Consider the following 23,107-nt stretch of genomic DNA (forward strand, 5'->3'; position numbering starts at 1 on the left):
GTGGACAAGGGAAGAGCAACAGATGTCATCTACCTTGACTTGTGCAAAGCCTTTGATACGGTCCCATACACCATCTTTGTCTCTAAATTAGAGAGACATGGATTTGATAGATGGACTCTTCAGTGGATAAGGAACTGGCTGGACAGACATATCCAAACCATCGTACTCAACAGCTCGATGTCCAAATGAAGACTGGTGATGCCTAGCGTCCCTCAGGGGTCCATACTAGGTCTGGTACTGTTAATATTTTCATGGGTAACATGAACAGTGGGATTGAGTGCACCCTCAGCAAGTTTGTGGATGGCATCAAGCTGAGTGGCACAGTAGATACCCTAGAGTGAAGGGGTGCCATCCGGAGGCACCTTGACAGACTTGAGAAGTAGGCCTATGCAAACCTCAACGAGGCCAAATGCAAGGTCCTGCACCTAGATCGGTGCAATCCCAAACATCAGTACTTGATTCTATTAACACAGATTCAGGCTCTGCATGATGGTGCATGGTGGGAGGATGAGAGAGACCAGACAAACTGAAACAGAAGTTCAGTCTGAATATAAAGTTTTTCAATGTGAGGTTAGTGAAGCATTGCAACCAGCTTGGCTAGAAAGGTTGTGCAGACTGCCCACCTAGATATTTTCAAAACCAGACTGTATGTAGCACTGGACCACACTGTCTGACCTTACTCTGAGCAGGAGGTTGGAATATGTGACCTCTATGTCTCTTCCAACACGTATTATCCAATGATTCACCCAATGATTTGCTGGGTGTACAACTAAAAAATTCTTCAGTTAGCCTCTTCTAAACCATATATATATATATATATATTTATATATAGCTAGGACCAAGCCGGGGGGTGGGCAGACAGAATGACAAGGACATTTTAGATCCTTTTTACTGCAGCTTATCAATTAAAGCCAGCAATTTTAAAACAGTCACTCTCAGAGGAAATATGTTGTTTTAAAGACAAGTTGTTTTCCTTATCTAACAAAGGAAACTACACCTGTAACATGGTTACTATTAGAAATTATGCCAGTTTAATATAGCTTAAGTGTATACCTCATGTCTTCAGCAAAGTGTATGGACAGTTTTAACCTAAATATTTTTTGTTCTATCTTATATATATTTGCAAACCAGGATCACTGACTCCCTGTTTGCCACATCACTAGTAACTTAAATGACTAAAAGTACTTTCACTACTTATTTAACATTTTAACATTCATCTTGTAGCTCTGTGCATTTATTTGTTCTCTGTATTTAAGTACATATTTTTATCTTTTAATATTTTCAGTCATAACTTCTGCATGTTAATAATAAAATGTAACTACAGTGTAAGGATAGAAAGCCTGACTATTTTCACTGTTGCTCCTCTAGAAGTCATATTCTATTGCAGCAATAGGAAAACACAAGATTACCGCATAAAAAGCATTCAAAATGAAATCAAATAGCATAAAGTCCACCCAATTACATGTCTGTGTTGAGGAAAGAACTCCCTCCCACTGTAACCCCGTGACTTTCCCCCTTTCAACATTAGGAAATTAATGCAGACATACATGAAGAAAGAAAGATGTCCAAATAAGCATTCTTGAATGGAATAGTGTTTTTTACTAGAAATAATAGTTTTGTGTAAAATAATATTTGTGGAATATTTAAAGTAGAGCTGTTTCACTTGACTTTGTAATACTTAATTTGAAACATGAAAACAATCTGCGAGTACCTGGAGGGTACAAACAAAAGAGAAGTAATTTACTGTGTAGAACATAGGGAACATGCAAACATATGAGGAAAAAAAAAAAAAGAATAGTTATAATAAATATACAGGAAAACTTCAAGACAACAAGATGTATCAGCCCATAGAACAATTCTGGCTGCTAATTTTCCCATTCCTTGTATCTGAATTGCTGTTTAAATTTTTTTTTTTTTTTTTTTTTTGAGCTATGAACTAGAAGATTCCTGGTCAGGAAGAGACCAGCATGGGTAGGAGGTGGCCTGAATGATCCAAGTCATCTTTTTCTAAGTCTAACTTCTTGTAGTATGAGTCACGTTACACCCAAGCCACAGGGTAACATACATAAAATGAACAGATATACAAATGTGACATTCCCATCTGGTAATAACAGCTAAATCAATTAGTACTGACAATAAGAAAATATTACTAAGTAACATCTACTTTGAAATCAAGTAGAGTATCCTCTTACATGTTGCTGGCTTCAGTAGGAAAGAAGTGATATCATCTTTCACTTGCATTCCAGCTTGTATCTCTACAACTCTGCATATACCAGGAAAGTGATAAAGAATTCTTCTTCATCAAGATTCGTATTACAGCCACATGGTCAGATGGGTAACATCTTAATCCCTGATAAATATGAAACTGAAGTACTTAGTAGGAAAACTGAATTTAACTCCACTTCTTTTGCAAGCATAAAATCTGTTTTGGATGTTTTTCTGTAATACAGACCATAAATAGTAACTGTAAAAACGTACAGAAGTAGAAAACATATGTTACAAGCACTTTATTTGACCCTGTTCTACCAAAAATATCCTTACTTCCTGTGCTCAGTTTAATCCATCACAATCTATAACCATCTTAGCTGTATAATCCAATACTCAGCCTACGTTTGTGTGTTTACGTACTGAGAAATTTAGGACAAAAGGATTCATTAGTATAGCCTTTCAACAGATATTTACAGGGATAACTGTTCTTCAGTCATCAAATATTGCTGACTTTGCATTTTTTTTCTCTTACTTCTTCAGTTTAAAAGTTCAATTACAAAATTTCTAACATCAGGAAAATGCTGCATTTTTAAAGACAGAATCTCATCTTTAACAGCCAGAATCTGCTTGATTTGAGCTTCCCTGTAGCAAACAGGTATGCCTCCTGGTACTTCACCGTCATTAGGAAAGCAACAAAGCATTCTGAGTGACTAAAGGGGCAACCTGCTAACTAAATGAAATATGATAAAGGAATCGGATCTTAGAACAACTATGTGTAAAATTGTAATTAAAACATATAATAAAGCCAGAGATTCTAAGACAAATTCAGTGTCTCTCACCTGCAGAGGTAGCCAGGTCAGGGGAAAACCTACCCCAGGCACTTAAAATACTAGTAACATATCTCCTCCCAGGAGTTTCTTAGTAGAGAGAAAGGAGTTTATACTCTGATCAGTGATTTATATGATTGTACAGAATCAGTATTAATCATCAGGATTCAGTGTGGTGAGTTCAAACCTGCAGTTTTGTACATATTTATATTTTATCTCTGAGAATATAGACAGGGAGTTCCACACCATGGGAGGACAAGAGAAAACTATAAACCTCAGGACTTATTAGAAATAATAGTTGTGAAAGAATACTACAAGTCTTTCACACTGAAATTGTATTTGCAGCAACAACTTTTCTGAAACATGCTGAACAAAACATAGATTTGATCGAAGATCTTCGTGTAGACTACAGAATAAATTTCCTAACTCTAAGGAAGGCCTTCCTCTGTACCTTCAAAAACATAAAATTTGGAAGGTAAATCTTTAATCTGTAACCTGAATTTCCAGAAAAGAAAATCTGAAACAGCCGAAGAGAATATTATGGCGGCCCTGATTTTTACCTTTTTTCTTCCCTCCTCCAAAGAAGTTCATTTTTTATTTTATTTCTTAACACCTCACTTCTAGACTCATCACTTCTCTTTTATCCTAATAGAATTGATACCAAACCCAGTCCTTCTGTTGGATAACCAAAGTTTTCTCCTTTTTTTAATACATAAACTATTGTATATTACATATATTAGAAAATTAACCATTAAACTTAAAATGTAAGAACAAAGTGTTAGAAAATATAAATAATGCAAAACAAGATGATATGGGCTGTATATCACATATAAAATAGATCATTTTGGTGCAGCATAAGAAGTCCATACAATCTCTTGTTTGGGCTATATTTAACTTGCTGACAAGAAACTCAGAATATTTCCATAGACTTTTGCTGCTACTCATGGAGGTCGGTCTGCATGCAACATGAATCAGACTCAAAGTGTATAGTGTGAAAATGATGCTTACTTGTCATCTCAGTTGCCTTTTGTTCACCAGTGTTGTGTGTTTGTTTTTTTTTCCCTCGTTGGCTTGCAATTGACTGTTAGTATTGTATTTGCATTTAATTTCCACAATTAAAATACCCCCCCCAAAAATAAAAAAAAAATCAACTTGACATCATTATAGTCAACTCTTCAGTGAGACGGACTTTGGGAGATACTTAGGTTGCAGATTAACTGTGCTGTACTACTTTGAATTTACGTGAAAGTGCATATGCATGCATGCACATGTCTGTGAATATAGAGAGTGGGACAGGGAGGAAGAGTGTATAACTTACATTCAGTTAACCTGGACAACAGAGAATCAACTTTATATTCTTTTCCAGAGTGATACCAGGGTCTTAGAGACAAAACTACCAGAACATAAATCATAGTTATTTATGCACCTACTCTAAATTTAGTTCAATTTTAGCTTATTCTTCGGATTATGGCTTAATCGCAGGACTCCACCACCCTTTATTCCTTTAGTTTTGTCTGATTTCACAGTTCACCATGCTTGTGGCAGCAAGTTGGACTAGAGATCTCTTGAAGTCCCTTTGAGCCTGAATCTTCCTTTAATCCTACAATTCCAAAAGAAATGGCATCTTTATCACCTGCTGATCACTCGCCTCTCCTCCAAATTCTGGAAACTGTAAATATTCAGTCTTCACAAGTGAAAGATTAAGCATTTCAACTAAAAAGATAACAAAAACACCTCTCACCAGTGACATGTCTCCAAGCTGGGATCTACAAAACGGAAAAATTTGAAACTTAATTTCCCTTTTCAAAATTGCTTCACTATTTAAGTCTTAGAACACTATAATAAAGGAATATGATTCTTTCTTTTATCTGCTCATGGTAATTGCCCTAAAGCATAATGTCTATCATTATTCTGTTTGTTTCAAATATAGCATAGTTTGGCCCTGATCAGAACAACAAATTCAGAACAGGTAACATTTCGGCTAATAGTTCCAGCTAACAATGCCATGTGTGATTTTCTTCATTTAGTTCAAATACCCGTAACACCAGCACTGTGTGTCACCTGCAGAGAGATTTAGAATCATGATCTTTTTTCACAATGTGCAGAGCAATTATTTATTTCACAATCACTATAGTTTTTACGCTGCAGCTCAAACTACAACCTGTTCCAGTTCTTTGATGAGCCACCTCTTTGAAAAACCAGACCAGGAAGAACACAGTTTCACAGTCCATTGAGAGACTGATCATTCCCATTCCAAGCCTTTCCCTCAAGTCTTGCTGCACAAATTAGGTCTGCAGTAGTACTGCTGCCATTCAGCCTCATCTGGCAGAGCAGACAGCGTTTCTGCTTCAGCTGGAATGAAACAGCTCTTTTTTTCAAGTTAGAAATAGAATTTCAGTTAAGGAAAACTCAAAAATTTTTGTGGTGTGGTCTAGGCTTACCTCCTGGACAATGCCTCACAGCCATTTTACACCGTCTGGATTCTGCAATGGTTGGGCATGGTATTGTGTCTTTTGCTGGCTTCTTCACAATTTGTCTTGTTCTCGTTTCCAGGCCCCACTTAAATCCACATGTTTTATTGTTTCTGCTGCAAGTTCCCCACTCACTCCACTGACCCACTTCACAGCCTTCTGACAAAGCAAAAACGAAAACATATTATCAATTCTTCTGGTTCTTTCTTTCTCTTCTTTAAAATTTTGCAATCAGCAAGCACCACTAGAATGGACCACTTAAAAGCTTTTCTGCTAACCAGCAAAAAGTTGGATACAAAATATTTTACAGAATCTGAATCATTTCAGCCTACATCATTTCAAGCATAAAACAGTCAGGCTATCAATCTGCTTGTACAAACAGCATGTCAGTCCCAAATACTCAGAAACACTCCTAAAATCATGAGATTGATTTACATTTTTCTCTTTTTATTTAATAAATCCTGTTCGGTTGTCAACTAGATTTCCAAAGCTCAAGAGTTCACATTTCTAGGTCCTCCCCACCATGAAATACAAGGACCATTCTTGAAAGGAGTCTGTCCTGACAGTTGCCAGGCTTCAAGGTAAAACACCAAGCTGTGAGACTCAAGCAGTTGCCAATGTTGGCTCAAAGTTATAAAGCAAATTTCTACTAAAAACACTATTTTGCTAGTTTACATTTGAAAAAAAAAATAGGGAGAAAAAAAAGGGTCTAAGTTGGTGACAGGATCTCAGTGCTACATATTTTACAGAGCCTGCAAAGGAATATTCGCCATGGTTTTGCAACAAGAGACAGTGAAAATGCAGAAGACCAACTTCAGCTTCTATTACTCTCTCTTCCAGTTCTTCTCATCTTTCCAATTTGTCCTGCACATGGATGTGACTACCCACACATCTTCCTGCTTACAGGACTTGTACACATCATTTTTTATTTCCCCCTGCAACAGCAGATAGTGTTTGTTGTAGAATGCCCAGTGTGTATAGATGATGCCATACAGCAACTTAAATGAGCTGGTATATCAAACTCCTCCTTTGCTTCCCTTTATTTGCTAAATGGAATTGTGGAGAGCTACAGAGGAATTAAAAATGACTTTGAAGCCCAGGTGCTACAGCAATTCAATCTGTCCTGCCGCTGGGTTCTGGACTTTGTGAAAGGCAAGAGGAGCAGGTAATTTTATGAGGGCAAGAATTCAATGAGTAAGTTATTGACTTCAAATGCTAATGCAAATACTGGCCTTCCTGAAATCTTGCAAATTCTGAGTTACAAATCTACACACATGGTGATTCACGGGACATAACTTTCTGATGCAGAAAAGAGATGCATTCCCAGTAATGCATTATTTCAAAATGTGGAAAAATTATTATTATTATTATTACTGTTATGGAGAAAGAGATCCAGACACAACCCATTAGTGAATATTTCTTGATGGGAACTGCTAAACATCAGCCTAAAAACTTTGTCATCAGCATTTGAACCTGGCCACCTGGTAAAAGAGTAGCTTCAGCAGCACTGCTGTGCTAGAAGACTCACCCACACATTCCATAAGCTCTTCCAAGGCAGCAAATCCAGGGGGGCATCCTCTGAAGCAGCGGCCTCTGTGTGAGTAGAAGCCAGTTTTGCATTTGGTGCAAAAGTCTCTGCTAAAGCAGGAGTCGCAGTTTTCTATTCTGCATCCTGAATCAAAAGGATCATAAGGAACAACAACACTGCTAAGTTAGGGTAAGACTCAAAATGAAAGGATTTATAAAGCAATAGAATAGCAAAACCACAAGTACTATAATGAGGAACAGTTATCCTGAAATCTACCCACTATATAAGAGAAATCAGTTAACTGTATGTACCACATTTTCCTCTACATCCTTTTGATTCTATTTTCTAATCAAAACTGTAGATAAAACTTCCAATTAAGTGATTTTTGAGTTGATTTAATCTTTCTGGAGGAAAAATATCAAATATAAACTAATCTTCTGTTTAAGTGATATTGAGGAAAGTAAGACAGGTTATTTTGGGAAGTATGCAAATACTCCACGTATTATGTTTGTTTTATTATTTATTCCTGCAAGCAGGATCCACATTTTATACATGACTTGACCCAATAAATAGTTGAATGTTTTCATGTGTTATGCCTGATTTCCATATGTGCACATATGGATGTGCCACCATGCAAAAAAAAAAAAAAAAAAAGGTCAAGTTTTCTGGATACAATTGCTCTCTATCATTAATGAAGTCAATCCATAAATATATATACATATTAAATGCATTAAATGACTCAAAGATATACAGCTATAATACACAATAAAAAAATAACTACTGCCTTTTGAAACATTGAATTTCACTAAAAAAATAGGCCAAGAAAAGGGCATACCAATACACTTAATCTGGGTGATTGTGGGAAATTATTCATTGTAGCAATTAGGAAAACATGACACTTTTCAGATCAGATTTCTTATGCCATTGGACAAGAAATTAGGCAAAGTGCATGGAAAAGAGGGAAAAAAAATATTTCAAACGCTGGTATACCCTTGGTTAGAAAGAACTCAAAAATCAGTTTGAAGTTTTCCACTGCGAAAGGTAAGCATTTCAGGCTGTGTGTAGACACAATCAGACAACATGTTTGCAAGGAAATCCAGTGTCCAGCATTTCTCAAAGGGCCTCCTACCAGCATACCAACAGCAAAAGTTTGGTTTCTTACCCACGGTCTTTTTTATAGGAAATTCCCAAGATTTACCATTTCCTTTTCATAAGGTTTGCACTAAAGAATAGGAGATCAATGCCCATACAATAATTCTGCAAAATCACTTCCCTAGATTAATGTATCTGCAAGGTAAAATACGGTGAGCTGCTCTGGTATACTGGGTGTACTGCAATAGTTAATTGCAAATCTGGTTTATTATATTCAACATGTACTGCAAATATTTTATCAATTGCAATGCTTGAATCAAACATCCTGTGTGTTTAAATATTCAGAAAAAAAAAAAAAAAAAAGCCTTTTGCCCACACACACAAGGCAGCTTGAAAAGACATCAAGGTTTTTCCAAACCATTTAGTCCAATGATGAGGTGAAGAACAGAACATTAAAAGATAAATTAGCATCATGTGACCCTCCCTCATATCTAAATGACGCAAGTAGGTTTTTTTTGGAATAGTGTTTTAACTAGTGCTTTCAAATCATGTTGAGGAGTAATATGTATAAAGTCTACTCCGTTTGAACTCTCTTGAGTCAAAGAGAGATTAAATGGAAAACATTGCCTGCTGATAATATATAAACACGCTAATCAGGTGAAATCCTGTCTCACCTTACACTGGGGGTACCCTCTATAAAACAACTGCTATTTAACAGCACATACATGAATACCCTATATTGAAGCATTAAACTAATGGATCAGTCTTCTATTAGTTCTTTGGTTGTACCTCAAACTCCCGTCCTATTTATATCCTTTGCTTTGCCTTCTATGTCAATTTTATTTTGTATTGCAGTAGAGCCCATACCATGACAACTATATTTTGGACACATTAATAGGGGCTCCTGGGTTAAGGGTAGGCTGAGATTTCCAGCTAAGCAAATTAATTTTTTTCCTATAAAGATAAATTACTCCAAATATCAAATGCCTATTATTTAATCTGTATCAGATGCAGTTTAGGGAAAAAATACTAAAAAATATATTAGAAATACTTTAAGATTTCTGACACTAAAACTTTAATTCACCAGAGTGATCCAGCATGGTGCTTGGGGTTACTGGGTACTACTTGTAATGTTTCAAATCATGAAGGATGCTCGTGTAGCTCTAAGCCTTGAAGGAGTTTTTTTGGTACAGATTCAATAAACTAAACTAAAAAGATAAAGAAAAGTGGTATTCCAAAAGTTAGAAACGTTAACTTTCTATGAGTCTATGACTCTATATGAGTCACAGGAGTGGTTATAAAACTAAGAATGTTTTTTTAAGTTGGTTATTTTTTGGTGCCTAGCTTAATCTTATTATATTGTTTAAATGCTTTGGGGGCAAATTTACTTATCTTTTAAATCAATGTGATGTTGATATATAATTTTAACTGTCTGAGCCAAGTAAATCAAAATAAGTTAATTCTTAAAATTCATTTGTTTTTAAAGCTGAATATATCAACATGGACAGAGAAAGAAAGCATACTTATTTTTAGTTGAACATTTAAAGAATACTGATTCTTCATTATCAATATTAAGATACATTGGTATGCAACTAAATACAACTGTATTAAACTTAGTATTTGTTTTTGTTTACTAGCATTATCTACATATACTTTATTAAATGTAAGTCTTAACAGAACTCTATTCCAAATTTCTTTTTTTTTTTTGTATTCTGTCATTTAAATAATAAATTGGATAATAAATGTGTAATCTGGTATGAAACCTAAAGAGCTGTTTGACATCATATACAATAGTTAAAAAAATAACATTTTACAAAATGGCTTTATCCTTTGCACAAAATAACACAAAAAACAAGGAAATATTTTTTATGGTTAAACTGAATTGCTTTCTTCTGATTGCCATAGCTGTCAACTGTTCTAATTTTTTGATCTTAGCATCTTATGTCTAACTCTGGAAAAGGGAAGCAAAGTCTTTACTATTTTTCTAAATCACTTTAAATTAACTAGTCAGTTTACTGACAATTATCATAAACTGGAACAAAAGAGATATTCTTTTTTTCATTTGGAGAAGACATCAAAAGTATTTTTTTATGAATTCACCTTGCTAGCTGTAAATCTAATTGCCTTTTTCACCAGTTTAGTGATTTCATTTTCTGTACTGTTCCAGTAGCTAAACGATGTTGCTATTGTATTGTTTTTATTTCACTTAAAATACTATCTAGATGTTTACAACACCTCAAAAAAAAAAAAAAAAGGAAATAAAGGTACAAACTTAAAAAAAAAACACCTTGAGCATTATTAAAATTTTAGACACCAGTGGTTCTGTAAAAGAAAGAAACAGAGAAGTTGCAAGGAGAAGCCTAGAAGTGGAAGTTTTAGAGGCTTTGGAGGAAAGATAAGGCTAGTGTTGAGGAGAGAATGAGCTGATGAATTCCGGCTTGCCGAAGAAACCTTAAGAGCAATTACACACCTCTGTCAGGCCAACCATACTTGCAGGGCAACAAGAAGCTAGGACACCTAATGTTCAGAACCTGAGAGTGAAGAAGTAAGAGTTGCTTTGGTGCTGCTGTTCCCATTCACCTAGCAGCAAGAGACCTGTATTTTATAGTCCCTACCACTTCCATTGTACTCAATTTGCAGTGGGTCTGCTTCCTATCAGACCTCAAGTCCCTTTTATTCCTGCTTGGCATTGTGCCTCCTTATATCCCACTGGACCTACTACCCACTACTACTACATTGCCAGGACCTCTCAGACTCATAGCACTCTTGCTGCATCTCTTCTAGCACAACCTATTTTCTTTCTAGTGTTTCTATCTTGGCACTCAGGGGAGGTTTAGGTTAGAAATTAGGAGACATTTCTTCTCAGAAAGAGCAGTCAGGCATTGGAACGGGTTGCCCAGGGAGGTGGTGGAGTCACTGTCCCTGGGGGTATTCAAGGAAAGGTTGGACGTGGTGCTTAGGGACATGGTTTAGTGGGTGACATTGGTGGTAGGGTGATGGTTGGGCCAGATGATCTTGGAGGTCTTTTCCAGTCTTAACAATTCTATGATTCTTGCTTCCATTCTTTCACTTGACATGTATAAAACACTATTTATTTATTTATTTATTTGGTACAGTTTCAATAAACTAAACTGAAGAGATAAAGAAAAGTGGCATTCCAAAATTTAGAAATGCTAACTTTCAATCCTAGTCACAGGAGTGGACATAAAACTATGAAAGTCATCCCCATGTGGAAGTGAGATATCTTCCTCTGGTACCATCCTCATCTACCTAGAATTCAAAAAGCACTCAGGGACCCCCAGAGAAATCTGGTGGTATGTCTGATTAGCACAGCCTATTTCTAAACAGAGGCCATTTTTAAAAATGTTACACCATGCTTCCCACCAGAGCTGTATGTAAATGTTAAAAGCTCAACATTCTGACCTCACTGAAATCCATGGCAAAGGTCCTAATTGCTTCAGCAAGGGCAGTTTTCAACTAATAACTTTTTTTACACCAGCGGATAGATAGCAGCCCACTATAACTACCTTAATGGGCACAAACAATATTAAACCCCCTGAAGAGAGACAATATTTCATGATAAATATGTATTTATAAAGTAAAAAATGAGAACTAAAGAGCAGTACTCCAACAGTCAGAAATGCTAACTTTCTACAAAGTCTACGTTCAGTCACAAACTGTCACAGGAGTGGTTATAAAATCACAGCACCATGACTTCACCTCTCAGGGGAAAGGGTGGAAAAGAAGTCACTGCTTTGTTTGGTGAAGCTACACTGGGCTGAAATTAGACTGGAGTGCTCTGCTGAAGTATCTTCAGTGTTTTGGCAAAACAAAATTAGACAAAAATGTATCCCTTCAATAGAGCTCTGAAATTTTTTTATTTTTTTTTCATACAAGATACATACCTTCTCCAATGGAAAGTCTATTGATACTGTGCAATCTCTTAGTTTAACCTGAGAGAAGAGTAAGGACTTGAGTGAGTGACATTTCAGTGCAGCACAAAGGCAGATCACAGTATGTTAAAGTGCCTCCATGCTTTAGAACAGCTACAGAATAAGCTCAAAAAAGAAATACTTCCTGACCAGGACCTCAATGACCAGGAAACCAACAGAACTGAAGGACCAATTTTTTTGGTTCTCCAGAGTAGAAAAAGAAAGAGGATCACATCTCCCTCAAAAGAGCCATTGGCAAAAAAGAATCCAAACACAAAATTTAAAACATTTTAGATGTTGCTTACTGAAACAGAGTAGGAAAAAATTAGTTATGAGCTTCAGAGCCAATGCCCCTTTTTACTTAATTTTCAGTGAGCTTTAGCACCCCATAGCACATCAGAAATAATTTTCTTCTAAACTGTTTCTACATACACACCAGATTTTTATTATTATTATTTCTATTTTTTAAGTAATAGCTATGAACCATGTTTCAGTCAAGATCAGGGCAACCAATCATGTCTAAAAGAATTGCATTTAGCTGGCCAGCAATAAAATATTTGGTTTTAGACTTTATAGTCTCATTTATTTTGATCCAAATTTTCATCCTGAATATCACACAAAACAAACGCAATTGAGGTGGATGAAGCTTTCAATATTTATAGAAAACTACATAAAATGGTACATTAAAGAACTCTGGAGGTAAAAAGCCTGGATTACACATCATGCCCAAATCAGAGATACATTTTAAGCAGATGAAACGCAGTGATATTAAAAGATTTTCCTGAGCAGTTTTGACTTCCTGACAGTCCTGATAAGCCACTTATATTAATTCTTCTTTTAAAATAAGCATATAAGAATTTACAAAGAATTGACAGACTCATATTTTAGAGAAGGAATCAAAAGCCCAGGAGTTCAAAATATAAATTCAGATACTGAATTAAATTTAGACCTAGGTACATACGCTTGCTATGATTTAAAAATAATAATAATAATAAAATAAAATAAATAAAATTAAATAAAATTAAATTAAAAATGGTACATGCTCCTGTCAATAGCTTCATTTTATACTGTAGTTACAGAAAGCATAACATTACCAAAATAAGTACTATCCTTCCTTTGTAAATCTACCACCTGCTTTAAGATGATGCAGAATAAGCTGAACCATAGGAAAAATATAATGCCTTTGGAGATCAAGCTGAAGAATACAATCCTGCAAGTCCCACTCTCATTTTTCTGCTTCTCAGTAAACAGCATTGGTGCTGAAGTCTTAACTTCATGCAGCCATCCTGACATTGAATCACAGAGGCATACAATGGTTTGGGTTGGAAGGGACATTAAAGCTCATCTAGTTCCAACCCCCTGCCATGGGCAGGGACACCTCCCACCAGACCAGGTTGCCCAAAGCCCCATCCAACCTGGCCTTGAGCACTTCCAGGGATGGGCTTCCTGGGCACAGCTTCTCTGGGCAACCTGTGCCAGTGCCTCATCCACTGACCAGCACCAACTTTTACACTAATCCCCTGCAGAATTCCCTGATCTAGGAAACATTTCAAAAACCCAGACATTTCATAATTCACCTGGAAGAGAGAAGATAAAGGCACATGAGGGACAAAGCCTGGTAGTACTACTAAGAAGACTGGTAGTACTACTAAGAGGAGGAGACACATGGCCAGAGCTGAAGTAAGCTATGCTGTGAGCAGCTCCTGTAGGGGATGGAGTTGAATGACCAATGGAAAAAAGAGACCAAAACATCAACTGGCTTTTAGGAAGGTCACTGAGGAGACAGTAAAGAGAGGGGGAAAGTCATAAGAAAAAGAACTTCAAACTACATGGAAGCTATTTAAACTCCCAAACAAAAGTGGCTTTAGTAGCTGCAGGAGGGATTTTTGTTTTGTTTTATTATTATTTGTTATTATACAACTAAAGATTTTTAAGCTACAATTTTGGCCAGGGCCAAACATGAATTCTAGAGAATGTTACACAGCCACTTGACAGTAGCAGTTCCTGAAGTTTACCACAGGTCCATGATTTCAAAGAGATCGATATTACTTATAAAATACTATAATGAGGATTTTTTTTTTTTAAATTCACTTCATACACACTTAAAAATACATTTCTATTACGTTCTATTATTGATTTGTTATCAGTTGAAATCTTTTAAACAAATGTCAAACCATAGCGTTTTCTATTCGTATTTTACAAATTTACGATTGCCTTATTAAATCTATTCACTACAGATTTAAGAAAACTTAATTCAAAACACTATTAAGATTTTTTGTTGGCAGCTGAATGGAAGGAAGGTCTTCTGTCAAAATACAAAAATTGGCCAAAAATCAAAAAACTAAGAATATGACCAAATCCTTACCAAGAAGCATTACCAAGAAGGAGGAAAAGAGAGTAGAAGAGATGAAATAGAGGGAAAAATAAGATGTCTATAACATAATGATAGTTAAAACTTAATATCTGGCCATACGATTTGACTTTCAAAATCCCAAATGAAGATTATTTCAAATACTGTTTTTTCTTTATAAGAGAAAGTCATGAAAATTGTTACTAAAAAGTCAGAATAAAATGATTTTATTTAAAGCAAATTGTGCTGTCCTTGTTTTGAACCCTTGACAGACTGATATGAATTGTACTGACTACAATCATCTCAGAGCTTCATATACTCTGCAGTACTACACAAGGAATAGTTAAGCTATCATATGTCAATTATGTCTTACAATTTTGTAACAAAGTTTGAAAAAAAATATTATCTTTCTTTATATTTCATATGTTTAATAAATAATTGATTTGTTTTAAAGCTTCTCTTTATTTCACTTAAGGCACATGGAAGAGGTAATAACAAATTTAGCAATGTCTGACCCTCCCATGAGAAAGAGGGTGGACATAAACAAATGGAGTAGCCAAACAAATCTGAAGGGAGGTATAATTTCTAAGTTGTAAGTGTCTTCCCCAAAAAAGATTACAATGGATACTGACTAGGTTGAAACGTTCAAGATAGGCTCAATACATAAATCAGACCAACATTAAACCAACACTGAGGTGACAGATTTCATTCTATTCTTTAATTCAGCTTTGTGTTTTCTTCTTCTTCCTTGGAATATTTTTTATTCTTGTTGGAAGAGTATAATTCAAAGTTATTAATTATTAAAATTTCTTGGAAAATTAACAAACTGTAGCTCTTCTCTTGGGCATTCTTTTACAGAAAAGATGCAACACTTTCCAATTTGGTGTCCAAATATACTGCATTCTTATACTTCAGTGTTCAAGATGAAAATCAACTCCAGCAGGAAACACTACATCGATTTCTAGGGACAAGTAGTTTAAAAATTACATTATTCACTGTTACTAGAAAAACAGTCTAGAACCATTTAGCAAATTCAAGAGACACATACTGCATACATGTAGAAAAGAAAATTAGCCTTGAAATTCAAAATTTCCGTAATTTTTGGAGCTGTTGCACTTGGCTGTAGTATTTATTGTGTTACATTTGGCACTAACTATGCTTGGCTTTTAAAATCATGCCAACATTTTCCATAAAAAATGTTCTATAGCTTCTCTAACAAAAATGGGCAAGTGTTCCAGTAATAAAATGTTAAACAGCTTTTGTGCCTGTAAAGACATTAATAGGGCAGAAATCATTTCAGCTTATGTAATTCAAGCCCTGCAACTCCCAGACGGATTTTAACATTGCCAGAATTTTTATTATTTTTAGCTGAGATAATACTATCTGAGCAATAGTCTGTAACTAGCTGTACCTAAAAGTATCTAGCATTGAGTAGGAAGAAACCTATTGTACTTTTTAAGAATGTTTATTTTAAGTCAGTTTGAATCCACAAAATGTCTGTGTTTCCACAACGCAGTGTGTGCGCCATGCGAGATCACCAAACCAAGAGCAAAAATGATTTATAAATACACCGGTTGGTGACTACACCAAAACAAAAATATACAGGTCAAAAATCATTGGAGGAGAACCAAAACTGGTCTGTAAATGCAACTGCATAATCATTCTCAGAGGAGGAGACTGTCAAAGGCATGAGGGTGAGTTAAATATGCAGCACTCAACACATGCCAGTATGGATTGGACACCACCTCACATTTGTGTTTTCAAAACCAATCCTGTAATTCAGGGAAAAAAAGGCCACTTTCTGTAAGTGGTAAAAATGTAAAAAAAGTTGTATTGAATTCACAATCCACCTTCTGCAAATATATATATATATATTTTAAAGAAAGCAAGGAACAACTACCAGTAAAGACCATAATTTTTCCTATCTAACAAACACAGTATAAGCTAACATAACTAAACTAATCTATTTCCCAAAACTGTAAAATATTCAAAGACATTTTTACATACGCAAGTTTTTACAGCCCAGTTTTGAAAGGATGAAGGTGGACAAGTTGCCGAATTCACAACTGTGTTATGAAAATCCTAAATTGCTTTACAGAAGGGATATATAAACTATATACTAGTCTCATTTAATTTTTCATCAAAAACTAGCCACCTGGTACAGATTAGACGGCACTCAGCAATGTTACCTAACACAAAGCGAAGAATACCATATCCACCAAACCCGCGCAGGGAACTTGGAGAAACAGGCGGGACGTCATTACGTGGGCTGGAACGTGGCCAAAGCACTGCAGTTAATGCTCTTATTCTAGCCAAAAGTGCCACAGAATGACCTCATATGGCTGTCAAGATTATGTGTGATCTGAAAGACAGCACCCACTTTCTCACAACACAGTGCATCCCAGTGACATGCCACAGGACTGAGGGGGAGAGTGCCATACATTTAACGAACATTTGATTATTTCAGGAAGCAGAGAAAAGCTGTTTTTCACTTCAGGTTCTTAGGTTTGGTGACCTAATTCTGGTTTGACTATTACACATGAAAAAAATATGAATTAGAGGTAGTAGCAATGATTAATAATCCATATGGGTAATTGTCCACATATGAGCATATGGAAAAATCGATACGAATAGGCACAACTGCCAGATAGTGGTGAAATAATGTGTAGATATACCAGAGCACTCATTGGTTTTAACAGTTGTGCTGCTAGGCACAAACATGCAAACAAGGAATCTTGTTGCACATTAGCAGGTTGTAAATTTCCAAATAAAATGCAGTACTAAAAGTGAAAGGTTGTTTGTTTGTTTTTAATAGTACATCTGTTTTATTAAAATAGCAACACTTACATATTAAAACATGTCTGGTGTGAGGTGTCTGGTCATCTGAAATTTGTATGGGAACAAATAGCATGAAGAGAAGCCCACCCATATCTCAGTGCATAAACTAGGCAAGTTCCTACATGAGCCGTTATTAAATCAATGCTTACTCTTTTTTATTTTCCTATAACAGGAATTTTTTTTGTTAAAACCAAGAATATCTGCTTAAATCATCATTCTTTCATAAATTTCTCTTTAACTAAAATAAAAACAACAACAACAAAAACTAGGTTAATACATAAACAATTTAACTTACTGAATGTTACAGACCTTGGCATGAGCCAGGACATTCTTTAGAAAGAAGTTTTGTGATGATCTTGAGACATCTGTAAAAACATCATTACGTTCCACAACATATCATTTTAAAAACGAGTGTGAATTATGGCCTTCCTATAAAAAGTGAATGTAAACTTTCAAAACAAACAAACAACAACAACAAAAAAAACTCACTTGAACATCTGTTCATATCAGGCGTTCGGAGCCCATAGTACCCCGATGGGCAGGAATGCAAGCATTCACCGTATTGTCTCATTCCTTCTCTTCGTAGGAAGAAGAATAACTTATGTTGGCATCTGATGCACCCATTATCCTTTGAACAAGATAAACAGCCTTTGCAAATTGGATTTGCTCCATAGCTAGCTGCAAAATAAGAAAATAAATTACACTTTAAGATCATCTGGAAATTATTTTGGCTGGATTTCCTCTTTCCTGTAAAGTGTTATCTACTGCATGATTACAAGCAGTTTTAAAAGAAAGGTTTTAGAAGTACACTCATTGCCATACATCTGCACTGGCAAGTGAATAAAAAGAAACGTAATCTCTGTATTTTACACTAGTATGTAGGGCAATTTAATGAACTTACACACTTTCTAAATAAAGCTACAAGCAAGTGGAGACCCAGCTATACAAAATTCACAATTACAACATAAATAAAATCCATATGCTGAATTCTAGTTTGAAGCTGAGCATATAAGCACAATCTATCAGCAAAATATAAGAATATCAGCACTCTGATCTATGCACCTGGAATGATATTTCCATTGAAATACAGCACCTACACCACTGCAATTTCTTACTCCTGAACAGAGAGCAACATTAAGTTGCAAACTTAAGCAGCAAACTCTCTGCAGAACAGGTACAACACTAGCAATGCACACCCCATATCTTTTGAGGGTATTAGTGCAGCTATCTATAAGTTTCTAGACAAAATGGGTCAAAAAAAAAAATGCACAGACATTATGGAAGAAAGGCATTTAGATACAATTATCATTTTATGTCAACTGCTACTATCTCTTCATCTAAATGGTTTGCTTGTTTGTTTTTATGACTTGAGTGATACTGCAACACAAACCCTAGCAGCATCTTTAGTACACTGCCTTTCTCCAGAGTCACAGAACACACCCCTGCTCCCATGTGCACTCAACTCCTTCTCATGCGCTGAGTCAGCACAGCAGGTTAGCAGAGGGACGATGGCTCAAGATGTTCCTGAAACCAGAATAACTTAATGGGACTTTTTAAATATTAAATTGGCCACAGGACCTCACAGAAATTCGCCAGTTTGAACCTAGTTTATGGTGAAAGGAGAGAGAAAGAGAGAGAGAGAGAGAGATTATGCAACAGAAGGAAAGCATCTTTGAGGCATCACCATCTTTTTAATAGAGGCCACTCTGACAGCAGCTGGCCAAAAGCAGAAGGACTATGTTTAATTGCTAAATTTTAAAGTATTTAAAAGTATCCACACCCTAACATAGTACTCCAGTAATTTTATTTTATATAGATGTATAAAAATTGTTGTTCAATGGCTGACTTCACCAGCAGAGCTGGGAAAAGAAGAAAAGGAAAAGCCCACCACCCTCTGGAACCAGTAGCTGATAAGCTTTACTCTCACCTTCGCACATCTGCACACCACATTCTCACTCCCTCGCTGCTCTGTGCCCCCCACATGCCTCTCCAAGTTCAGTATGACAGCAGTCAGCTTCTATCTTGTACAAAACACTCCTGGTGGGTGGCAGGCAGGACAAGGAACCAAGCAATCTGGCACGAAACGTCTCAGCCAGTGGGACACTTTCTGAGTGTTGGAGTCCTCTGGCACCAGGTTCATGTGCTAAGATTCTCCTGATGGGAATAGCACCCTTATCCTCTATGGTATACATACTGCTACTCCTCAGCTATCTTAAGCCCTTTGCAATGACACATCCTACAAGACCAACTGCCTTAAATCCCTGAACCATTGCACACATCCTGTTGTCCACAAGCCCTCTGATTTAACTTTTCCTATGGTTCATCTCGCAAATACTCTCATTCTTCAAAGACGTACAAGAAGAGAAACAAACAGATGAGCTAGGCCTGAAAGCATCCCTCATCTCACTGTCAGCAGGGATTGCCTTTCTGTAACCACATCAAATAATATGTGACCATGTACTCCAAAGCAATTGTTGCTTTACACGTGGTGCGCAATCCCGTAGACCTCTGGGTCCCTTTTTAGTCTCCTTGCATCTGACTCTCAGCAAATCTGTACCTCAACTTGCTCAAGGTTCCTCACAGAAGCCTGTACTTTAACAAAGGAATTGAAAACAACAAAGCAAAAGTAAAGCTGCAAGATGCTTCAATTTATTCACCACTCAGAGAAGTTTTTGGAGTTGGAAACACTAGAAGTCAGGATCTCATATCCAGCATGTTGTTTCTACCGCAAATCAAGGATATGTTTTTCCTCTGTGTCCCTCTTGAGCAGCTGCACAATATTGTCATCAAACAAGCCAGCTCCCCCACTTCACTCCGGGTTTCAGCCTTGCCCATCCGCCTTGTGCAACTGTCACTCTAGCCCTGCGCTCTCTTTTGGAGTAAGCTAACTCCTTTCACAACATAAGCCATGCATACCTCTGGTGAGTCTGCTTCAGGGAATCCACCAAGTAGGCAGCATGATGACTGCAGAGCTCTGCCACTCAGTCCTCATACCCTTTTCTACCAGTCTTGGGCAGGAGTCTCCCCCATACACCAGGGGTACAACTGTCATTAGGGATGCCGCTTAGACTCACTCCACCCAATATGTAACAGATGTCAAAAATAAACAAACAAACAAACAAAAACTATCCAAGCACAAAGTATAATCCTTGCATTATTTCAGAAGCTGAACAGAGAAGCATATATATGACTAAGACTTAGCACAAACATCCAGGGCCAAGAAGAAACACAAGGCCAAGTGTTAAACAGCATGGACATAGCTACAGGCTACTATTCTCAAGAGTGTGGCTTGGGGAGCAGGGATTACAGTCTGGAGCAGATACATCTGTAGTGTCCATGTTGGTCTTATCCCCTTCCCTCACTGACCCCAACAAAATTCAGACTTATTGGCTACAGAATGTGTGTCTCTATTTGACTCTATTGTCCACCTTTCCTTTATCTATGACTGTCCACATGTTATTCTCCTTTTTTTATATTTTTTTATTTTTTTTTTTATTTCTGGTAAGATGCTTTTAGTGTTCACCCTTTGTTCTGCAGACAAATTTAATTATGCTGACTTACTTGGGCTTCAGAGGTAGCTCTGTTCAGGCATATTCTCACATGAAATGGAGCTAATAGCATAAAAATGATCCTCCATTACTTTGTGTTACCATTTGTTTAGGAGATGAAGGGTAAATCTTTCACAACTTCAGGTCAACAACACAGGATATATGATAGGGTTAAGTAACAGTTATTTTGTAAGTTGTGTATAACTATCCCCAAATTTTAACTCGTGTAGGTTCCCCAAACTGTCACATCTAGACCTTTACCTTAACAAATTTGTGATTTCTCTGCCTGTAGTTTTTCTTCTGATACAAATGTTATGAGGTTCAGTATTAAAACTTGTAAACTGCTCTGCAATCCTCATGTGGGAGTTGTTATAGATGAGGCACATGTATTACTACTTAAATGTCTGATTATTAGACACATTGATTTTGGATAACAGGGAGATCAAGATGGTCACATAGTGATGACTTTTCCTCTTGCTCTCCTTGTTTCCAAGTTATAATAAAAAAACTAAAAATGCATCAGATAATTTTCTCTTTTCTTTACCACACTAGGCAAAAAAAATAAAAATAAAAAAATCAAGGAAGAGTTATACAATGATAAGGGGAGAAAATATCGGGAGAGAACATGATTTGTATGCTATAATAAAGAGAGTAGACTTTATGACAGAATCTGAAAACTTCTGACTGTGCTGTTTAGGCAACAAACTGAACAATTTCAAAGTATTTTACATACAGTAAGTTATTGTAAAGTATATGTCACAGAAACAGCTTTCTTCCACTTTGTTGTTGCTTATATTCTTGCAGAGCTTCATGGCAAGCATACTGACTTCTTCCGCAACCTTTTTGTCAGTTCAACTTGTCCCATAGCAGGAAAAATCACGACATGCTCTACTGCTAAATTACTTGGATACTGAACACATGCTTTAACAAATCAAATGCTCCAGCAATGTTTTCAGCATCACATAAGCATGCCATCTTGAAAATATCAACCTAACTATACTCACAGGCTATAATGAAATTCTACAAACCCCTCAACCCCTCAGAAAGTTTTCCCTTTACATCTTGCTTTAACACAACAGATACAACATATTCTTCTTGTACATAGCTTTTTCAGTTCTCATATAATTGCTCCTTGAATGAGGAAGTGAATGCCTCTGTGTTCAGCAGGAATATCTATACACTTCCTTTTGAATTTCTTCATAACTTTTTTTTTCCCCCTTTTGTATTAGACTGCAAGAAAAAAATAACAAGCTTACAAAACATGGTCAATCACATTCCAAGTTACCAGTTGCATCATATGCAATGTAAAACATCATACTACTCTCTCAGTTCTCACATCTCGATTTCAACTCTGCCTGGAACACCCTCCTTGACTCTGTGTGCCAGGCAGGCAGATTTTCTCCATCCAAATCCCTCATGAAAACTCACTCCTTCCACAAGGCCCACAAATGTTAACCAGTGTCAGAACGCTGCTGTCGTCACATCATAAAACCAAAAATGCACACATGCTCTAACTTAGCACCATCCTCTGGGTCTCAAAGCACATGATTGCTCTGGCTGTCTGTTAACTTTGTGAGCTCCTTGCAGCAGGAGCAATGTTTTGTACAGCCACACAGGTATGTATCTGGGTGTGAACACTGCACATAAACACAAACACACACCTTTATATAGATAGTGTGTTTTCTATTCCTTCTGCTTGCTGCTTCTACAGCTACATTCTAGGGCATCTCTGTATTTAAACAAAAAGCATTTACAGACTTGATTCCCTGTGTTGCTTTTTTATTTTAAATCTGGGATTAAATATGCCATTAGAAAAGGTTACTTGAGAACACAGACTAATACCCAAACACTGAATGAAACACTTCTGAACTCTAAGGGTGTTCAAAGTTTCATGGTTTGGATCCATATCAAGTAAAATCAAATGTCAGCTAATTACTTTAACTCTTGTCTGGATCAAATGTATTAAAACCACTTCAGCAATATGGCTTAAAGTGAATTGTTATGACTATTTGAAATCACAAAAGAACCAACAGTACAAAATGAATCTAGTCTGTTCCCCACAATAATGCAAGTTGCTCTGTGAGCAAGAGAACTAACAGCATTTGATTTCCTATGAATTTTAATGTCTTGCAGCCCACACCACAATAACTGCTACTAATTTGTGCCTTTCTTGTATACCCACTTGCTAGTTGTCACAAATCACTTCAAAACCTAGTGTTCCACTTCACCCCAAGAACATTGTATTTCACGCACCTGTAAAAACCAAGTTGAAACAGGCAAATGGATCCAAAACCAATCAAAGAAAGAGGAAGA

General features: G+C 36.4%; 1 protein-coding gene across 2 annotated transcripts in view; it reads right to left on the reverse strand.

The window, feature by feature from the left end:
• The window catches only part of RSPO2 (R-spondin 2), a 108,952-nt gene that overhangs the window by 38,503 nt on the left and 47,342 nt on the right, over positions 1-23,107 (reverse strand). The window contains exons 2-5 of one of the 2 annotated variants that reach the window (XM_035546267.2): positions 17,736-17,924; positions 7,035-7,178; positions 5,477-5,665; positions 2,122-4,635 (exon numbers count right to left, since the gene is read on the reverse strand). In XM_035546267.2, coding sequence (XP_035402160.1) covers positions 4,556-4,635; positions 5,477-5,665; positions 7,035-7,178; positions 17,736-17,924 — 602 coding nt within the window. In that variant the 3' untranslated portion in view covers positions 2,122-4,555. Of the gene's footprint in view, positions 1-2,121; positions 4,636-5,476; positions 5,666-7,034; positions 7,179-17,735; positions 17,925-23,107 lie in introns of those variants that run through there. The other variant, XM_035546266.1, reaches the window with a different exon arrangement.

The sequence above is a fragment of the Cygnus atratus genome, chromosome 2 (genome assembly GCF_013377495.2).
Source record: "Cygnus atratus isolate AKBS03 ecotype Queensland, Australia chromosome 2, CAtr_DNAZoo_HiC_assembly, whole genome shotgun sequence".
Classification (NCBI taxonomy): domain Eukaryota; kingdom Metazoa; phylum Chordata; class Aves; order Anseriformes; family Anatidae; genus Cygnus; species Cygnus atratus.